The sequence below is a fragment of the Arvicola amphibius genome, chromosome 3 (assembly GCF_903992535.2).
Source record: "Arvicola amphibius chromosome 3, mArvAmp1.2, whole genome shotgun sequence".
NCBI classification, from domain to species: Eukaryota; Metazoa; Chordata; class Mammalia; order Rodentia; family Cricetidae; genus Arvicola; species Arvicola amphibius.
This window is the reverse complement of record NC_052049.1, coordinates 12,006,783-12,025,969: the sequence shown is the minus strand read 5'-3', so window position 1 is coordinate 12,025,969 and position 19,187 is coordinate 12,006,783. Positions and strand designations below refer to the sequence as shown.

Below are 19,187 nucleotides of genomic sequence, written 5' to 3'. Positions count from 1 at the left end.
GTAATTTAAGATCAGAAAAGTTGGCTAGGAATAAGCCAAGCTAAGGCCGGGCATTTGTGAGAAAGAAAACAAAAGCAAAGAGCAAAGAGTGGAAAGACTAAAGCAGCCCGCCACACAGACCTGCTCATTTCCGTACAAAATAGCCTTAATTTAATGTCTGAGGTGAACTTTATTTAACATCAAGTTTGTCACGGGAAGTCTGCGAACCAGTGAGATCTAGTGCATCCATGATGTTGACCAGCCCACAGTTTAATCTAGTCCCCAAATATCTTTGTCACCCCAGACGGAACCTGGTCCTGATTACACTGCCACACACAGGGAGTTCTGCCACCATGATGCTTTTCAACCCGTCTTCCTGTTTCCGCGTCTTTGCCTATTCTGAAAGTGTCTGGTGTTTCTCAGCTGGCAATGCTTTCAAATCCTCTACACTGATAGAGCATATATGGGTACGGCGGTCCTGTTTTGTGCCTAGAGATCATTCTGTTGCATGGCTGTACCACGGCTTTCTCCCTTGTTGATCTAAAGGTGGCATTAGGGTTTCACATTCTTCGGTTGTATTAATAACGCTGCTGTCAACATGGGTGTGCACGTATTCGACTGTCTGCTTTCCAGCCTTTTTGGTTGTAAAATTAAGAGCGCAGTTACCATGGCAATGCCATTTATGAATCTCTTTTTGGTTCAGATTATTTTCCCAATCTAGACGTTCTTACATTGGAAAAGTTGCACTGAACATACATGACGGTGCCTGGCGTTCTTGGCAGTTGCCATGAATGTAAAAATCACTACAAATTATTATAATGAGGCACAGATGTTCTCAGAATGCTTGGACTTTCTACCTTCGCTGCCTCCCTGCCCCCGTAATTGCTGTACTTTAGTGAATTTGGTAACAGAAGGTTCTAGCATTAGGTTGCCTGGATTGCCATGAGAAAATCCCACAACACATACTTCACGGTCTAAGAGGCCAGGGTAGCAGATACGATTGGTTTCTTCCTGCGGTTTTCCTACCGGCCTGCTTCCAAGTGTGCATCCCTGGGTTCTCTGAATGTGCCCAGCTGCCCATTTCTTATAAAGACACCAGGCAGAATTGGATTCATATACCCCTAGGAGGAGTTTAATTTAATCACTCTTTAAAGGCCGGGTGTCCAAGTGCAATGCTATTTTTAGGCATTGTGGGCTGGGGCTTCAACACATGGGAAATGGAGAAGGACACACAGGTCCCTGTAAAGCCGCAGCAGGTGTGCTCCCTAGGAGGCAGGAGGTGTCCTCAGGATGCCATTTCCTTGTCTGTGTAGGGGTGCCAGTGAGTGGAAGCCCCTGTGGAGGGAACCCAGGGCTCTCAGCTGTGGGAAGCAGCTTGTGCTGTAACTGCTCTGGGGGAAGAGTAATTTCTGCCCAGAGATTGACCCAGGAAGGTGATGCTTCCAGGCACGGACATTCCTGACAAGTTAGGTGGCATTCGCATTTCCCAAACAGTCTGTCATCCTTAAAAACCTGTGGCTGCTTAGTGGGCTTGGCGGCACATGCTTTTAAATCCACCACTCAGGAGGCAAAGACAGGCATATCTCTTGGGTTCGAGACCAGCCTGGTCTACTGAGTGAGTTTTGAGTTTCAGGACAGCCAGGACTACATAGAGAGAGACTCCATCTCAGGGAGAAAAAAAAAAGGAAGTGACTGATGAATGATGAACCCTAGCATGGGATTTGCCACTGGGATGATTTTTAACTATTTCAACAGACATCTGTCCCCAGTGCTGTCCCCAGTGCGTCCATAACTTGACCTCTACAAGTTAACCCGTACCCAAACTGCTCATTCAATAGTACCGTCCCCTCTCCCCACCCCACCCCTTGCCCTTTTTTTCTATTTTCTGCCTTTGTCACCTGCTGTTTCATAACAGCCACTGGTGGAGGAAGGGAACCGGAACTGACTGGGCTTTGTGCCAGGAAAGGATTGGGATTGGGGAGGTCACCTGGGAACAGGGATTTGGTCTGGGCTCATCGCCATCCGCATTGGGATTCATTCGCTGTTAACCATTCCCTGAAAGCCCGCACTGAACCTGCTCGCGGTGCATCTGCGCAGTGACAAGATTAGGGTGTGGGGACGGTGTGGACAGTGGACGCGCTGAGGCCCCGTGAGACGATCATTTCTCCGGGTCCGTCCAGGTCCCTGTGCAGAGTGCAGAGCCGGCGAGGTGCGAGTCCCGAGCCTGGCTCACTGCCCCAGTAACGCTGCCCGGTCCTTTCCCTCTGCTTGCAGACCTACATCGGCTCCATCATCGCCTCAGTGAACCCGTATCAGCCCATCGCCGGCCTGTACGAGCGCGCCACCATGGAGCAGTACAGCAGGTGCCATCTCGGCGAGCTCCCACCGCACATCTTCGCCATCGCCAATGAGTGCTATCGCTGCCTGTGGAAGCGCCATGACAACCAATGCGTGCTCATCAGGTGAGCCAGGAGCGGCGGGGTGCAAGGGGTAGGCCGACTGTTCCTAGCCCAGCACGAACCTGCAAGCCGCTGGGGGGATAAAAGCTCAGCAGCCACCTGGCTCCTGCTGAGGGCGCTCAGAAAACACATGGAGCTTGCAGATGGACGGTGTGGGTTGGCGGTTTGCCCCTCACAGGCCCGCCATTCATTCATTTGTTCCATCATTTATATATTCCCGTTTTCTTTTGCTTCCTTCCAATTTTCTTGAATTATTCTTCAGGCTATTTTGTGGATGAAGCGTGATCAGTCTCTTTAAAGATAGATGGCTTTTTTCATATTTGAAATATTTTACATGTTTTAGAATGCTTGTCATGATGCTCAAATGTTTGAACAAGACTTCTTTTTTTCTCTGCTATGATAGAAATCACCCTAGATAAAATGTCCCGATTTTAAGAATTTTTTTTTATAATGGGATGTCCCCAAACCAGTGATTCTCAACCTGTGGGTTTATACCCCTCTTGGAATGACTGACCCTCTCACAGGGGTCGCCTAAGACCATCAAAAACACAGATATTTACATTATGATTCATAACAGTAGCAAAATTGCGGTCATGAAGTAGCAACAAAAACAATTTTACAGTTGTGGGGTCACCATAACATGAAGAACGATATTAAAGGTCCCAGAATTAGGAAGGTTGAGAACCACTGCCCTAACGTTTACCTGTGAGTTAGCTGGAGAAAGAGAGCCTGCTGTGCATGTGTTAAGAGAATGGTACAAGGACATGTTTATTTAAAATAATTTTGTGTTAGATAAGAAATGCCTGTTCGAGCCAAGTCTTGCTTATTTATATGTTTGTTTGTATAATTTTATGTCTTTGGTTATCTTTGAGACAGGGTTTTACTGTGTATCTCACACTGGTACCAAACTCATAGCAATCCTCCTGCCTCATCCTCTGAAGTGCTGGGACTGATATGTGTGTCAGCCAACACACCAGCTCTTACTTATTGGGAAAATAAAGATCTAGGATCCCCAGCCCTAAAACCCTTTCCCACTAAGAATCACATTTTAAGAAGAACTGGAATACGTTTTTATAATTTTCTTAAATGTTATTGTTAACGAATATGAATCGGCCCACTGCACACATCCCAGTGGCATCCGATGGGAACTTACTGTTTGTACCGGGAGTCTGTTCCAGGGGCGATAAGCAAGGCCTGGATGGAGTCCAACACAGATGTGATGAACGTCCTGAGGTTTCCATGGAGTATGAAAGCACCTCATTCATTTGCCCCTCCAGGCTCCATTCATAGGACAGGACTGCTACCGAGGACTGACAGTTCACGGAACTGCTGTTGCGAATGATTTTGACGACTGTTTTGCATGGCTTTCTAGCCCCAACTTGTGACAGAGCAGTTACATTATTTCAAGAGGAAAGGAAGTGGAGAGGACAGTTGGGTGTGGGGGAGGGCAACAGATAGAAACCCCCGGGATTTCCAGTTCCGTGAAAGTAAGACGCAGGAGACAGATGGAGAGCCGTATGTCATCTTCAGACTTCAAGCCAATGGAGCTTGCCAAAACTGTAGCCCACTGTCACACAGACAGACCACCTGGTCACTGACAGGGCCAGGTAATGGGTGGCCTTCAGCCCCATGGGAGACCACGTCCCAGATGGTGAAGAGCGGATCAGAGGCCAAGCAGAGCATGCGCTAGGGCCTCCCTCTCCCCAGATCATAGGAACTGTTCCTGTCAGGGGAGGGGTACCAGTGGAAGTCCTCCCACAGACCCCAGGCAAGGGGATGGAGAGTATCTAAAGACACTGGAGATGTGTTCATACTGCTAAATAACGCTAACACGTTTCTGCAGGATTGTGGTGTATCGTTCACTGTGCCAGGCTCGACGGCACGGACAGCTTTTGCAGGCTCTCATGTGGGCACTCTGTAATGACCATTGCAGGTGCCACACAGTTTTCACACTGCACCATCTGCCCATTGTACTTGTTAAAAGTCTCGCTGCTTTTTGAGTAAATGGAAATTGCATGTGTATGAACGACTGAGCTAGTTCCCCCTCCCCGAAGCACATGGAAAGAAGGACTCTGTGCTCTTTGTCGCTGTAGCACGGCTAACATGCAAGGTTGGAGAAGTAACTTGCACAGAACTGTATTCGGTAATACAAATAGGGATTGTGCAAATTCAAAGTTAAGCAAAGCCCAGAAGTAGCGTTAAAGAATAGCGTGACTCTGGCCTGAGCTCCCAAAGTCCAGTTGAAGAGTGGGAGGACTGAGAATATTAGCAAAGCGGTCAAGACTGTTGTGGGTACATCCACTGAAACAGTTTACCAAGGCTAGGAGCTCACCAACTCCAGCTGGATAGGGAAGGAACAGCGTAGGTCCAAACTAGGCCCTCTGAATGTGGGTGACAGTTGTATGGCTGGGGCAGACTGCAGGACCACTGGCAGTGGCACCAGGATTTATCCCTACTGCCTGTACTTGCTTCTTTGAAACCTATTCTCTTTGGATGGACACCTTGGTCAGCCTAGGTATATTAGGGACGACCTTCCCCAAAGCAATGTGCCTTATTCTCTCTGAGGAGTGGGTGGGGGGAGGGGTGTAGGTGAAGGAAATTGGAGGAGGGGAGGGAGTGGGAACTAGGATTGGTATGTAAAATGAAGAAAGATAGTTTGTTTTCTTTTAAAAGAAAAAAAGTATAGCGTACCTAATGAAGTCACTTGTGACTCAAGCACCATGGAAGACTGTCATTTTTTTACCCCTGTGAGTCAGGGTCTGTGGCTGTTGCCCAAGCTGGCCTTGAACTCAGGACCCACAAATCTCAGTCTAGGAGTGCTGGGATTAGAAACTGTGCTACTAGGTGGGAGGTGATGGTGCACACCTTTAATCCCAGCACTTGGGCAGCAGAGGCAGGTGAATCTGAGTTCAAGACCAGACTGGTCTGAGTTCCAGAACAGCTAGGGTTACCCAGAGAAACTCAGTCTCAAAAAACTCAAATAAATAAGTAAAGGAAGGAAGAGAAGGGGGCGGGGGGGAGGAATATGCAATCTTGATTGTGAATTTTTTTTTTTAGATTTTTTTTTTTAAGACAGGCTTTCACTATGTCTCCCTGGCTGTCCTGGAACTCATTATGTAGACAAACTGTCCTCAAACTCACAGAGATCCACCTGCCCCTGCCTCCCCAGTGCTGAGATAACAGGTGTACACCACTATGCCCGACTCTAGCAGGTTTAAAGAGAGAATGTGGAGTCATTACTTTAGCATCTGAGAATGCTGTGACGGCACAGCAGGAAGCAGAATGCACCGCGATATCAAATTGTGCTTCACATTTACTTACGGAGATGCTTGCTACTGATGAGTGCTTGATTAGTTTCTTCGGGGGGGGGGGTGATGGAAATGAGAACATGACTGATCAAGCCCTTGGTAGACCAGAGCAGTTTGAGGGGAAAATTGGTGTGGTCATCTTGCAGGTGAGATAAAGAAGGTGGGTGGTGTTTTTATCCACAGGCTGGGAGTGAGCAACAAACAGAAAATTCCCATTATGCGTGCTGTTAATCCCAGTACTCAGGAGGCAGAGGCAGGGACTTTTCTTGTCTTCCTCCTTCACCCCCTTCCCTGCTCCCTCTCCTCCTCCCAGTCCTAATAAAGAGAATTTTAAAGATAAGCGACTGGACCGGGCATCTGTGTGGTTTCCTCGGCCCTGCTCTGCCACCTGGTGGGCAAAGTGTGTCTTTCTAGTCTCACAACCTCTCATGCTATCAACATTAAAACCAGAGACTAGTCCATTCCTAGTGCTCCACTCTGTCAAGTAAATACAAAAAAGAGCTTGTTGGGAAGTGGACTGGGTCTTGTGGTTCAGCCTCGGCTGAGATCCCCAGCTGGTTGACAACACCAGGTCCTTGGGCTTCCAGGCTGTGCCTCTTTGATCTCCGCTTCAAGGTGGTTCGGCTCTTAAACGACATTTTTGAAAAAAGTTAATTTTTTAAAACATGTATGTGTGTGTTGTACCTGCATGATTAATGTAGAGCACATGCATGCAGGTGCCTACAGACGTAAGAAAGCATTGGCTTCCCTGTGTCTGCAGCTACAGGCTGCTGTGAGCTGTCAGGTGTGCCTCTATAAGGCACACCCCCTCCCCCCCCAGGTCCTCTGTAAGAGCAATGCGTGCTCTTAACTGCTGAGCCTTCTCGCCACTCTCTGGAACTCTGCACTTATTTTGCCTTTTAATGAATGTACCTTCCTGTCTCTCACTGAGTGCTGGCCCAAATCTGTGGGTTGGGTTAGGAAGGCACCACATTAAAAAGCCGATGAAGCTTGTGGGTGAGGAAGATAGAGGGGACTGGAGACCATAGAGAACGCTCCTCTTTATAAGTCCCAGAGAAGCTCTGAGAACCTTTTCTGTGGAGAAAATAAGGCTTGAACCTGGTGAGCGAATGACTGCAGAGATTTGAACTTTAGCCTCCTCCCGCAGAGTGGTACCTCCTGCTGCAGGCATGGTGGAAGGATTGCTAAGACCTTTGGACTTAATCCTTGAGACACCAGAGTCTCTTCTTTAGTTGGCTGCCAACTAGGAAATGATAGAAATTAGGTTTGACCTGATTTACATTTTGAGAAGATTGTTTAGTTTTGGAATTTGAGTCATAGGAAGGGCATGCTTAGTCAGCAGATACAAAAGGGCCAGAGTACTTCCATTTTCTGTTCTGTGATCAGCTCACCTGCGCCTGAGCGTCTCAGCCCTACCCTGAAATTGCAATGAAAACATGCAAAGAGATGGGAGGGCAGGAAGATGGGGTGTAAGGACCAGAAGTGGTCAGCACATGCATGGATCTAGAACACTGCCAGCACCAGTGTGTCCTGCTAATGGACCAGCATCCCCATGCCATGCATGGAGAGTGTGTGCACACCGGTACCCCCTCCTGCAGGTGGCTGGCTCACCTCCCCCTTGCTTTCCAGAGCACATTGCTGCGAGCATCCTGCAGCCTCCCTTCTCCCAGTTCACTGATGTCCCCTTATGGTAACTTGACATAATCACTCAAGAATCTCTACTGTGTTACATGTTGAGGCAAGGGTTTACATATGGTTCTGAGACTAAATTGAGTCACCCCAGTTTCCCCCCAGCCGGCTCACTCTCTTCCTTGAAGCATAGTATGTCTGGTGTTTCTCCCTCTCTGGCCCTGTCATTTCTTCTATCCTCCCTCCTCCACATTTTTTACTTCTCAGCGTGTCCTTGGTCCACCAAGGCTCTCAACCACCCCGGGCAAGTTTTCCAAGTCCTCAGGTGTCATACCCCCATATCTCATGGTATCTCCAGGGCTGGTTTCTGGACTCTCATCATTTTCTCTCCAAAATGTCTTCCTCCTCCTCTTACCTTTCTCAGCCTCGGTTCTCCAGCCGCCCTCTCCCAAGGCTGAGGTCTGGAAGCCACTCTTTGTGCTGCAAGTTTGTTTGTTCTTTCGAGTCAAGTGTGCTGATCTTGCATACACAGTCTGGTGAGTTTTGACAGATGTGGAAACTGTTGGCAGCATCCAGGTCATTGTGCTGGTGAGCTCACTGCTACCCAGATCATTCCTGAGCCTTTGTCACTTTCTGAACCCCCAGGCTGGGTCTGCCAGGGATCCTGTGCATGCCCCTTCCAGTCCCATGAACTACACACACACACACACACACACCTCACACACAGTGCACATAAACATATACACACCATACACGCACACACATATACACACTATACACACACATACACGTACACACTCATACACACCACACATGCATACACACATCCACACGCGTACACACCATACATGCACATACACGTACACACACATACACACCACACATGCATACACATATATGTGCGCACACATACATACACACACATACCAAACCTTTTTCTACTTCTGTGTGTCAAGAATGAAAACTTTGCCTTAAGGAACATCATTTATTTTAATCACGGGTTGTTCCCATTAATTTCTCTTGGCTTTTGTTTGCTGGTTTTCAGTCAGGGTCTTCTGTGGACATCAACCTTGGTAAGGATGACCTTGAACTTCTGATCCTCCTGCCTCCAGCTGAGTGCTAGGGTCACACGTGTGCACAGCCATACCTGCTTTCTGTGGTGCTGGGAACCAAACCCAGGGCTTTCTGTGTGTCACTCTACCTACTGAGCCACTCTCAGTTCAGCATTTTGTTTTTAAAAATTCAGTCAGGGAGGGCTGGAGAAATAACTCAAAAGGACTGGAGAAATGGCTCAGCGGTTAAGAGCAGTGGTTTTTCTTCCAGAGGTCCTGATTTCAATTCCCAGTAACCACACGGTGGCTCACAACCATCTGTGATGAGATCTGGTGCCCTCTTCTGGCCTGCAGGCAGAACACTATATGTAATAAATCTTTTTAAAAAATAATTAAAAAATGAAAATTTAGTCAGCGATAGCTGTCAGTTCAGTGTGTACTTGTTATGACAGGAGGAGTTGTCTGACTGTTTCTCCCCTAGCTTGTGCTCCACTCCGTCTTGCCCGACATCAGTGCTATCCTTGCACCCAGCACTGGGCTGTGCTTGGGCTAGGTATGTGAAGGGGGCTGTTAAGCCCTGAACCACGGTGACTCCCATTGCTGAAAAGAGATAACTTAGCCCAAACTCACTCAACACACACACTTTATTATCTCAAGCACCGTGCACCAGGACACTTTCTAGGCTGTTAGATTCGGCTGCCCCAAGTAGGCTTGTTTCTGGTTTCCTTGGGTTTTGTCCTTTGATCTCACAGTAGGGGTGGGTAGGTGGGATTTGTCCTCTGTAGGAAGAGCACATTTCTCCGTGTCTCTGTTCTCTGCAGAGATCCTGCCTGAGCCCTCACGCCCATTGTGCTGATGCTCTTTTTTTACAATCTGGAATCGTGATGTCTCCTATGCTCAACCCTAATGCCCTAAAGAGGATGGGGTGCTTGGGGCAGGCCTGGACCAAGAGGTCTCCCTGAATGCCCAAGACAGCCAGCTTGACTTCAGGCATATCTTGACACTTGGGTCACTTCCTCTTTTTATTAAATGTGGTTAATCGTCCCCCGTGTCCCCAGCAGCACTCTTCTCCATTCCTGTCGGTCTTCCACCGAGCCTTCCATCCTGCTGCCTCTGATGGCTCTGTCTGGCCAGGCTTTCTTACTCACCTTTGGCTTTGCTTTCCTTGTAAGTTTTGCTTCTTGCTTCTTCTTCTATCCTCCCCACACAGTACGTGCTGAACACAGCCTCCTACAGACTAGACTGGGATCTCACCTCCACATCTCTTCCTCGCTTTTCTGCTTCATCTCCGGTTGCATTGCATGTACACAGGGTCTAAGCAACCAAAAGCTAGGTAACAGCTAAGCCTGAAGGAGATAGCTATGGCTGATCCTTCTGAAAGGGACCCTTCCGTCCTTCTAGAGTATTCTCTCAAGGGCTTTGCTCTTTCAGGTGACCTTAATGGATCCAGCATGCTCACCACCCAAGGGCCGCATCTTCCAGTACCACCTCGCCTGACTTCTCTGCTTCTGCTCCACTGTTATCTTACCTAGAATCCTGTTGTTTTCTTTGTGATGTTTGCCAGACTCTGAAGTCACAGCTGAGGTGTCCTTTGCTTCTCCCTGTCTGAAATACTTTGCTCACTCTTCCTTAGCTGTCAGTAACATACAACATCCACAGGACTTTGCAATCAGGTACTCCTAGAGTTCAGCCCTGGCCTCCTTCCCTTGTCGAATCACCGGGAGCGTAGTCATGTAGTGTGGGTTTCATCCTTTTGCGACACTGGTGGTTTCGTTCTTATGGTCATTAACTGCGTTGTTTCGCACAAAAGTACTGCTTCTATGCCCACTCATTTAACAGCCACCCACCAGAAATCCACCTGAGCAGGTGTTGTTGGAGGACTGGGGATGTGCGTGGGAACACGGCGAAATAAAGATCCTTGCACATGCCGAGCTTCCCTCATTTGAAAGGTGCCATCTCTCTCCTGAGTCTAGATTAAGAAGCATCTTTCTCCCGATTCTAGTATAAGAAGCATCTCTCTCCCGAGTCTAGCACAGGGAGCATCTCTCTCCCGAGTCTAGCACAAGGAGCATCTCTCTCCCGAGTCTGGCATGAGAATCAGCATAGGGGAGGCCAGAAGTGGACCGGCTGGCGGGAGAAAGAATCTCTGCTTCCCTTCAACTCAAGTTGTTTAATAACAGGCAATTTTAAAATGGCATTTATGACTCGAGAGAGAGGAGGGCATGCATGTGCTGTAGCAGACAGGCATGTGGCAGTCACAGGACAACTTGTGTGAGTCTGTTTTCTCTTTTCATGTTCAAGAGAGTGAAGTGAGGGTCATCGGGCTTGGAGCAAGCCCCCTTAGCCACTGAGCTTCTTCTCCATTCTCCCTGCTGTTAATAGTGACTAAAGGAATGCAGTGCCTTTGACAAAGTTAGTTGTTTTGAGAATACTTGCCTGAAAATGGAGTTTTTCTGTGTCCTGACTGCCACTCCCAAATAACCACCCAGAGAGTAATTATAAATGTTCAGCTGATAGTTTAGACTTTTTTTAGGTAGCTCTTATAACTTAAATTAACCCATTTCTATTCATCTATGCGCTGCCCCAAGGCTTGTTTTAAGTCCTTCCCATCCTGCTCGCTCTGCATCTCAGTGACATTCCCTCTGACTCCACCCTTCTCCCCAGCATTCTCTATGCCCTGAAAATCCTGCCTAGCCAGTGACCAATCAGCTTTTTATTAACAATGAGGGCAGCGCATCTTCACAGTGAACAGAAAGATTATTCCATAACACTTGTCTTCCCGTGGAAACCAAAATGTGTGTGTTTTGTCTTTCAGTGGTGAAAGTGGGGCTGGGAAAACGGAAAGCACCAAGTTGATCCTCAAGTTTCTCTCCGTCATCAGCCAGCATTCCTTGGACTTGTCCTTGCAGGAGAAGACATCCTGTGTGGAGCAAGCCATCCTCCAAAGCAGGTATCTCACTGGTGTGCTTCCTCCCAAGCGACAGGGTATGCTTTTCCTCTGGAATGGGATAGCTAAAGTTCGTCAGTCTCTTTCTCTTCGTGCCTTGCCTGTTAGGCTTCCTCAAGAGATTTGTACCTCAAACCTTTCATCCCAGCACTGGGGAGGCAGAGGCAAGCAGATCTCTGTGATTTCAAGGCCAGTCGGGCTTACATAGAGAGTTGGAAGCTAGCCAAAATGACGTAGTGAGCCTTCGGCTCACCTCCCAACCCCTCCTCCCAAAAGAGAATCAATCTTAACATGTACCCAGCACTTTCTGGAACTTTCAGCAATACCCGCTTTGGCAGAAGCAGCTCCATGTCCCTCCTTCCCAGCTGAGCCATTCGGGATGATACCACAAAGTTTTGAGAAGCAGCCTAACTCCAGCTGCCTGATTGCCAAGGGCTCCAACGCATACTAACCCGGTTGCCACGTGCAATGGGCTTGGCGTTCAGACTGAGGAAGGTCCTGTCTGTGTGAGCAGAGTGCATTTTTATAACCTCCCCGGGACAGATCAGCAGTACCCAGCAGTGCCCAGCCATGCTCCTTGGAACCCAGACAGAGGGTCCCGTGGCCCCGTGTCATCTACAGACAACTGACTCGGTGTCTTATTTGTGCTTTGAAAGGTGGTAGAACTGGTAGAGACATTATAGATGCAGAGAGCTGATCAGGGTCAGCAACCTACAGCCCAAGACAGTTTCCTAGGGCTTTTTAGTTTTTAATCGTGGATACAGCTCAGTAGTAGAATGCTTTCTTAGTATGTTCAAGATAATAGGTACCATTTGTACACGCTACACACACAATCTTTTTAAATTGCAGTTAAATACACATACTTTAATTTTTAGCCACTTTCTCACAGCCAGCTCAGTAGCAACGGTCATCACTGTCCAGTCTCAGGCTTCTACATCTGCCTCCTGCAGCCTTCATTGTAAATAATTTTCTTGGGACCCTGCCATGCTCTCTTGTGTTGTTCCTGGCTGCTTTTACATGATAGAGGAGGCAGTGAGTAGCACTGTCTGGCCCTTTGGAGAACTTTCTCGGACACACTTGATCTATCATGACTCCATTTCACAGTTGGCGCTCGTCCAGGGTGTTAAATAAATTACCTCCGGGCCACGCAGCAAACGTGGAATGTCCAAAATTGAGGGCTTTCCAGCTCCTAGATGCGAGTGTGGACTCTTCCTTGCAGCTCTTGGGCTGCGTGTATCAACCTAGTTCACCCGTGCAGAGCCGAACCATGTGGTCCCATGTGGCATCCTCTTCCTTATCCTGATCAAAGGGGGTATTCAATTTCAGTGAGTGTTCAGAAAAGCCGGCACCTCTGTAAATAACCAGACTCAGGCTGGGCCCTGTGCGCACAGATTTCCCGCATGTGTGTGGTTGAGCATTTGTCCTGACTAATGCTCCGCTCTGCTCGCTCTGTTCACAGCCCCATCATGGAGGCATTTGGCAACGCGAAGACAGTATACAACAACAACTCCAGTCGCTTTGGGAAGTTCGTTCAACTGAACATCTGCCAGAAGGGAAATATCCAGGGTGGAAGAATTGTAGATTGTATCCTGTTTCTTTTCATGTTCATGTTCGTCTTTGCAGTTGGCTCTATCAGTGGACACTTCGCTGCTCTCTTGTTGTGAAGGCCCCAAAAGAGTGCGAAGTACTCGCTAACTCAAGTTCAAGCTCATTTATGCTTTGATATTAGTGCCTTCATTTTTCCTTTGTAAATATCTCATATTATGCCTATAGTCTAGATTCATTATTTCTTAGTCTATTTTCTGTTGCTGTAATGGAATGCCTGAGTGGGTACTTGATAGAGAAAAGAGGTTTTGCCCTTTATTTCTTTCTGATCACTTTATCTTAGGTCACAGTTTTGGGGGCTGAAAGTCCAAGGTCAGTCATTTATTCAGATCCTGGTACAAGCCTTCTAGCTCCATTGTAGCATGTTGGATGGTGTCATCGAGGGAGCATGTGTGAGAGATCACATGACAGGAAGTAAGAGGAAGAGAGAATCGGGGTGGCTGGACTCCATTCTTAACATTTCTCAAGAAACTGACATACCTATGAGATCAGCATTAATGTAGCTTGAATAACCTTGACCTAGCCACCTCCCACTGGGCCCCACCTCCTGTACCTGGTCTACCACCCTCATGCCATAGACCAAGAACTCTGCAGGGCCCATGTGTATAGACGCTCAAGCCAGCTCTATCTGCAGTAGTCAGCAAGCCCTCGTTGTGTGCTTGAATCCAGTCCCTTCATTTGACCCCTGCTAGGGCACCACACTATTGGAGCTGAGTTTGGGGGAAGTGGGCTCTGCTTTGATGTCTTTTGGCACCAGCGGCAGCAATGTCGGAGCCATAACCCAAGTCAAGACTAACCTCCTGCCATGTCTGTTTTCTTCCTTGACTTGCCTTCCTTTTCACACGAAGATTTATTAGAAAAAGTAAGTAACTGTGATTCAATTCACAATTTTCTTATTATGACATTTTTTGTTCTGTATTAAGTGGTGGAAACTATTATTATTGTTATTGTTATTGTTATAAACGTGGTTTCTCTCCACAGAACCGAGTAGTGAGGCAGAATCCCGGGGAGAGGAATTATCACATATTCTATGCGCTGCTGGCAGGGCTGGGACAGGGAGAGCGAGGTGAGTGGCAGCTTGTGGTCCATCTCAAGCACATTGGGAATGACAGGGGCCTGGCATGCCTGGACTTCCGCCGACTGCGGTGTAATGTGCGCTTGAGAGTGAAAGATGCCGAGCTGATCCGGGATCAGAACAACAACGGGAGAAAATTAACAGCAGAGAAACCACAAACTATTTGTATTTAGCGTATTTTTAATTTGATGGGTATTTTGTAAGAAATATATAATGTACTATAATCAACTTTATTGCAGTGAGTGTGTGTGTGTGTGTGTGTGTGTGTGTAAGCTAGTGAGTTTGCCTATTTGTGCGTAGAGGCCAGAAGTTGATGTCAGGTGCAGTCCAGCTGCTCCTCACCTTACCTTTTGAGACAGGACCCCTCACTGAGCCCATGGCATGCTGTTGAGTGTGTACTGGTTGACCGGTGAGCCTGGGGTTATAAGCTCACTATCCCACATGGCTTTTCATGTATGTTCTGGGCACTGAACTTGAGCTGCTTGACTGGGCTTTTTCCCCAGCCTATCTATGGCTATACTTTAAAAACATACCTACATCAAATTTCTAAAAGCTCATTTTTTAATTTTTTTTCTTTTTTCCTTTTTTGTCCTACTAGAGAGTGAACCCAGAGCTCGTGTGTTTAAGCAAGTCCTTTCCCATTTAACCATCTAACCCTAAATGTTTGGCTTTTTAAAAAAATAATAAAACAAGGCCCTCATTAATTTGTTTTTTTTTTTTCTGATCCTACTTAATTTAACTGAGCTGTTTATATTTTGCTTGGCTTGTTAAAAGGTAGCATTATTAGCATCTTAGTGTGTGGCATTTGGGGTATAGAATCGTGTGTGTGTGTTAGTTACTGAAGCCATACTCCAGTCTCCCACGGACTCAAGTATATACGTATGTAAATTACAGTGATCGCTTCTGAGTTTTTTCATCCAGGGCCAGCTGAGTCCTGATGTTCCATCTTTCTTTGTCTTTCTGCAGAAGAGTTTTATTTATCTTTGCCGGAGAACTACCATTACTTGAATCAGTCTGGATGCACAGAGGACAAGACAATCAATGACCAAGAATCCTTCACACAAGTTATTGTAAGTTATCCTCATAAGAGTCTGGATTTCATTTTTGTCTTCAGGGAAAGTTCTTTTGTGTAGTGAAAACAGACATGATCACATTTGGAAGGACATACGAGAACTGCTATTCCCCCCCCACCCCCCCGTAAGTCACAGTGAAGCATGCTTTCCAGGCTGGAAAAGGATCCCAGGAGTCCTCGGAAATGTGAGTGGCTGTGTGAGTCAGGACTGGTGCGTGACTCTCTGGCAGCAGAATGTGCAGTCTGTGCCCCCCCCCCCTCTCAAAACAAAACCCCCAGAGTCTGGGCTTTGCACCCACAGATGTTCTCCAGTTTTGAGGTTGCAGGTAGAGTTTCCTTTGGAAAACAGGTTCGTCATGGGACAAGGTCAGCATGGGATTGTCACCCGGTTCCTGACTGGAACTAGTTCTGGTTGCATGTGCTGATCTTGACTCTGGCTCGTGGCAATAGTGGTCGCTAACGTCTCTCGGTTCCCACAAGGGCTCTGGGCGGTGTGACTGCACTGAATAAGCCTGGTCACCTCACACTGTTATCAGCCTGTCTGACTGAGTGTGCCCGGCCACCACATCACGGTGGGCTCAGTGCCTTTGTCAGAGTGTTCCACTTTGGCATACAGTGTGGATAGGGTTTGACTCATCCTTAATCATAATCGGGTATAAATGCAGCTGACACAAGTGGAGGTACCCTGTCCCCACTACCTACAGTCTCAGAGTTAACTGTCAGCAGAAGGGAAAACGGGTTTTTAAATGTACTTAACATAGACATAGCCAGGCCTTTTCTCTTGTTGCCAATTCCTACACAGTACAGTATAGCATATATATATATATATATATATATATATATATATATATATATACTGTATGAGGGCTTATAAGTAATTTAGAGATAATTTAAAGTATGTAGAGATGTGCATAGGTCATGTGTACATATTTATAAAGGACTTGAGTTTTCCCAGACTGTAATGCCTGCAGGGGAGCCTGGATTGATCCACTGTGCATACATACCCAGGCATGTTCACGCATTCTTTCCTAAGCTTCACATGGACTTAACTCTGGTCTTAATGACCCTGTCAGGCCACTAGAGTAGTGGACAGCCTGCCTTTACCCACATATCACAGAGCTGGTATATAAGGGTATGTATCCCAGGCAGAGCCACCAGCTGGGTCTTTCCTGCCTGCAAAGCATTTTAGCCTTGTCTTTCTGAGTCATTCAAAAGGTCCAGAAACTTGGATCATTCAGTGTGTGGTGCCTCAGCTGTAGGCTCTCACTCCATCCAGTTCTCGGGTGTAACCAACGGTAGTATCCTTTATAGTTCTGGGAAGCTTTAATGTCTTACTACCTGGCAAATGACATACAAAAAGGACTGCCATGTGATTTCAAAATGTCCACAGGTCACACAGAAACTCACCTCATCCCATGTATGTAATCCAGGTCAAAGTTGGAAATGGAGTTCAAACTTGGTATGATGGCTCATGCCTGCAATCCCAGCATTTCTGTGGCTGAGACAGGAGGATTGCCATGAGTTTAAGGTTAGACTAGTATGCAGAGTTAGACCCTGTCTCAAAAGACATACATACATACATACATACATACATACATACATACACACACACACACACATATACATGGGGGGGTGGGCAAATGAAATTCAGAGCAGATGAGGGAGTAATGTGATCATCTTTACTTTCTGGTAAAAGCCACACAAATGTGCAGAGTGATCACTGTCTCTCAGTATCTCTGTGTCTCTCTCTGTCTCTGTCTATTCCATCTTTGTCTCTGACATTCATTCATTGCTATTCTATCTGTCCTCAGTTAGAGGGATCAAACCTAGGACCTCACATACACAAGGCAATTGTTTTGCCACTGAGCTACACCCTGCTGAAGACATCACTCTTTGGTGTGTATTCCTTGGAGGGAAAGGATTTTCCCTGGCACAATTTGATTTTTTGAAGTGTTCTTTAAAGTATTGTCAGCCCCCGTATCTGTGAGTCCCATCTCTCTGAGGATAACCAAATTCAGATAGAAAGTACTTTAAAAAAGAAACAAACAAAAAGTTCTGTCTACAAAAGCAATATAACATAAGAACTGCTGCTTTGATAGCATATGTTTGGTATCAGAGGTAATCTAGAGGTGGTTTAAGTCTGCAGGGGTGGGGGGGAGCAGGCACAGCGACACATGCCTATGATCCCAGCACCACAGAGATTTAGGCAGGATGACTGATGCCAATTTGGGGCCAGCTTTGAGTTCAGGGTCAGCCCGGGATAGCGTTGCCTATAAATAAAGTGTGTTCCTCTGCAAGTGCCACACAATTTTATATACAAGACTATATTAGGCATCCGGTGGCTCCTGGCACTCCTCACGGATACTGACAGACCACTGTGTTCTAAGCTGTCTTTCTTCATCCCGTTCTGGCTTTTGCCACTATCCAGCCTTTCTCTAGGGTTTATTTCTTACTGTGTGGAGATCAGCACTCATTCTTTCTCTTAATGAGCGGGGAGGGGAGAAGAGGCTGGTTTCTAGTCTAGTCTTGCTGCAGGCACGCCCACTCCCAGAGAGCTGTGGTCACCAAGGCACAGTGCCTGGGAAGACCTTGGGTGCTGTTCCTCTCTCTTCCTCTTGGGGCTTCATTTCCCCACACAAGACTTTCTGTCGGCTCCAAGACAGGTGGGTTAGATAGTTTGTGTTTCTTAATCCCAGTATTTCAGCTCTATGGTTACACTGAAGTAACAAGTGTTGGCATTTGAAATTTGATCTTATGACAAAATCATGTAAAAGACGGGGATATTTACATATGAAATCAGCATAATGTTCCTGACTGATGTTTTCTAGTTACACATTCTCTTTATGGATCTTTTTGTAGATCTGTAAATGTTTGATTTACAGCTGCTTCTTACTATTATCCCACCAGAAGTAGTAGTGAAAAACTAGCTGATCTTTACTAAAACCATAAATGTGACATTTTGCTATTATTATTTAGCCATCTATTTTTTATTCTAGAGGTTCTAAGCAAGGCTTCAAAGAAAAGGTACAACTTTGATGGAGCAGGAGCAAACATAATCTTCCTTCCTGGAAACAGCAAGGTCTTCCTCCTTTCAGACTAACTGAGAGATATTTAAGATAATTTGTTAGACACACAAATGAGATTCTCTTGTAGCTAGTGAAGCACATGGCTGAGTGGAATGTTTGAAAATATTGTAAATTTGTTTCTTATATAAGAAACAAGGAGGGAGGGAAGCAGCAATATGCATTAAACATATATAGAATCTTTTTGTTTTTAGAAATTATTTTATATATCATACATATAGCAATTATAAGTGAAGAAAAAATAATGAAACAAAAAAAGTATGTCCCCAAAGTGTTATTTTACGTGGCACAATTCTACTGTTTTATTTTTATGCCATTCTCTGGATGTTATGTTTTCCTAATGAACACATTATCTTTTCCATGATTATATGGTTATTATTTGGAAGGACACCTGCTTTTCATGGTCCATAGGCTATGAATGTATGCTCAATGTCATAGCCAGTTTTAATACAGCTTTCAGAGTTGGGCCATAAATTTTTCAGCTGAGATGAAAAGCTGTTTCCAGCCAGCAGTAGCAACTGATCTGTTTTACTTCTTCCGTCTGGCCCACCGGGAGGGTGGCTGACGAAATGTGTGTGAAGTAGCTGGGGACTTTGATGCTTGATGCCCTGTTGGTTCTCTTTGCAAATTCTGAGTGTTTACAGCATCCTTGACTGTGGACCACCGCTAAGATTTCCAGACTTCAGAGACCTTCCTGCACGCACCCAGGGGTTCTGAGTGGTCTGTGGTTGTATTTAAGTATCTGAAAATTCATTTGGCATGAGTCAGATTGTATGACTTCTCAAACAATTGATTTTTCCCCCTCTCTTTCAATCTTGGAAAACTTTGGGGTTGTTGGTCTAGGGAACAGGTAAAGGGCTGGGAATGTTGTTGATTTGGTAGGCTTTGCCTGACACACACAGAGCCCCAGGTTCCATCCCAATACCACACCACCTAAACCATGTATGGTGGCTCTCGTCTAAATTTCAGTGAGGACTA

General features: G+C 46.4%; 1 protein-coding gene across 1 annotated transcript in view; it reads left to right on the top strand.

Moving 5' to 3' along the window:
- Myo10 (myosin X) overlaps positions 1 to 19,187 on the top strand; it is a 201,753-nt gene that overhangs the window by 104,912 nt on the left and 77,654 nt on the right. The window contains exons 4-9 of the mRNA XM_038321829.2: positions 2,254 to 2,441; positions 11,243 to 11,377; positions 12,834 to 12,958; positions 13,828 to 13,841; positions 13,961 to 14,045; positions 15,021 to 15,124. Coding sequence (XP_038177757.1) covers positions 2,254 to 2,441; positions 11,243 to 11,377; positions 12,834 to 12,958; positions 13,828 to 13,841; positions 13,961 to 14,045; positions 15,021 to 15,124 — 651 coding nt within the window. The remainder of the gene's footprint in view (positions 1 to 2,253; positions 2,442 to 11,242; positions 11,378 to 12,833; positions 12,959 to 13,827; positions 13,842 to 13,960; positions 14,046 to 15,020; positions 15,125 to 19,187) is intronic.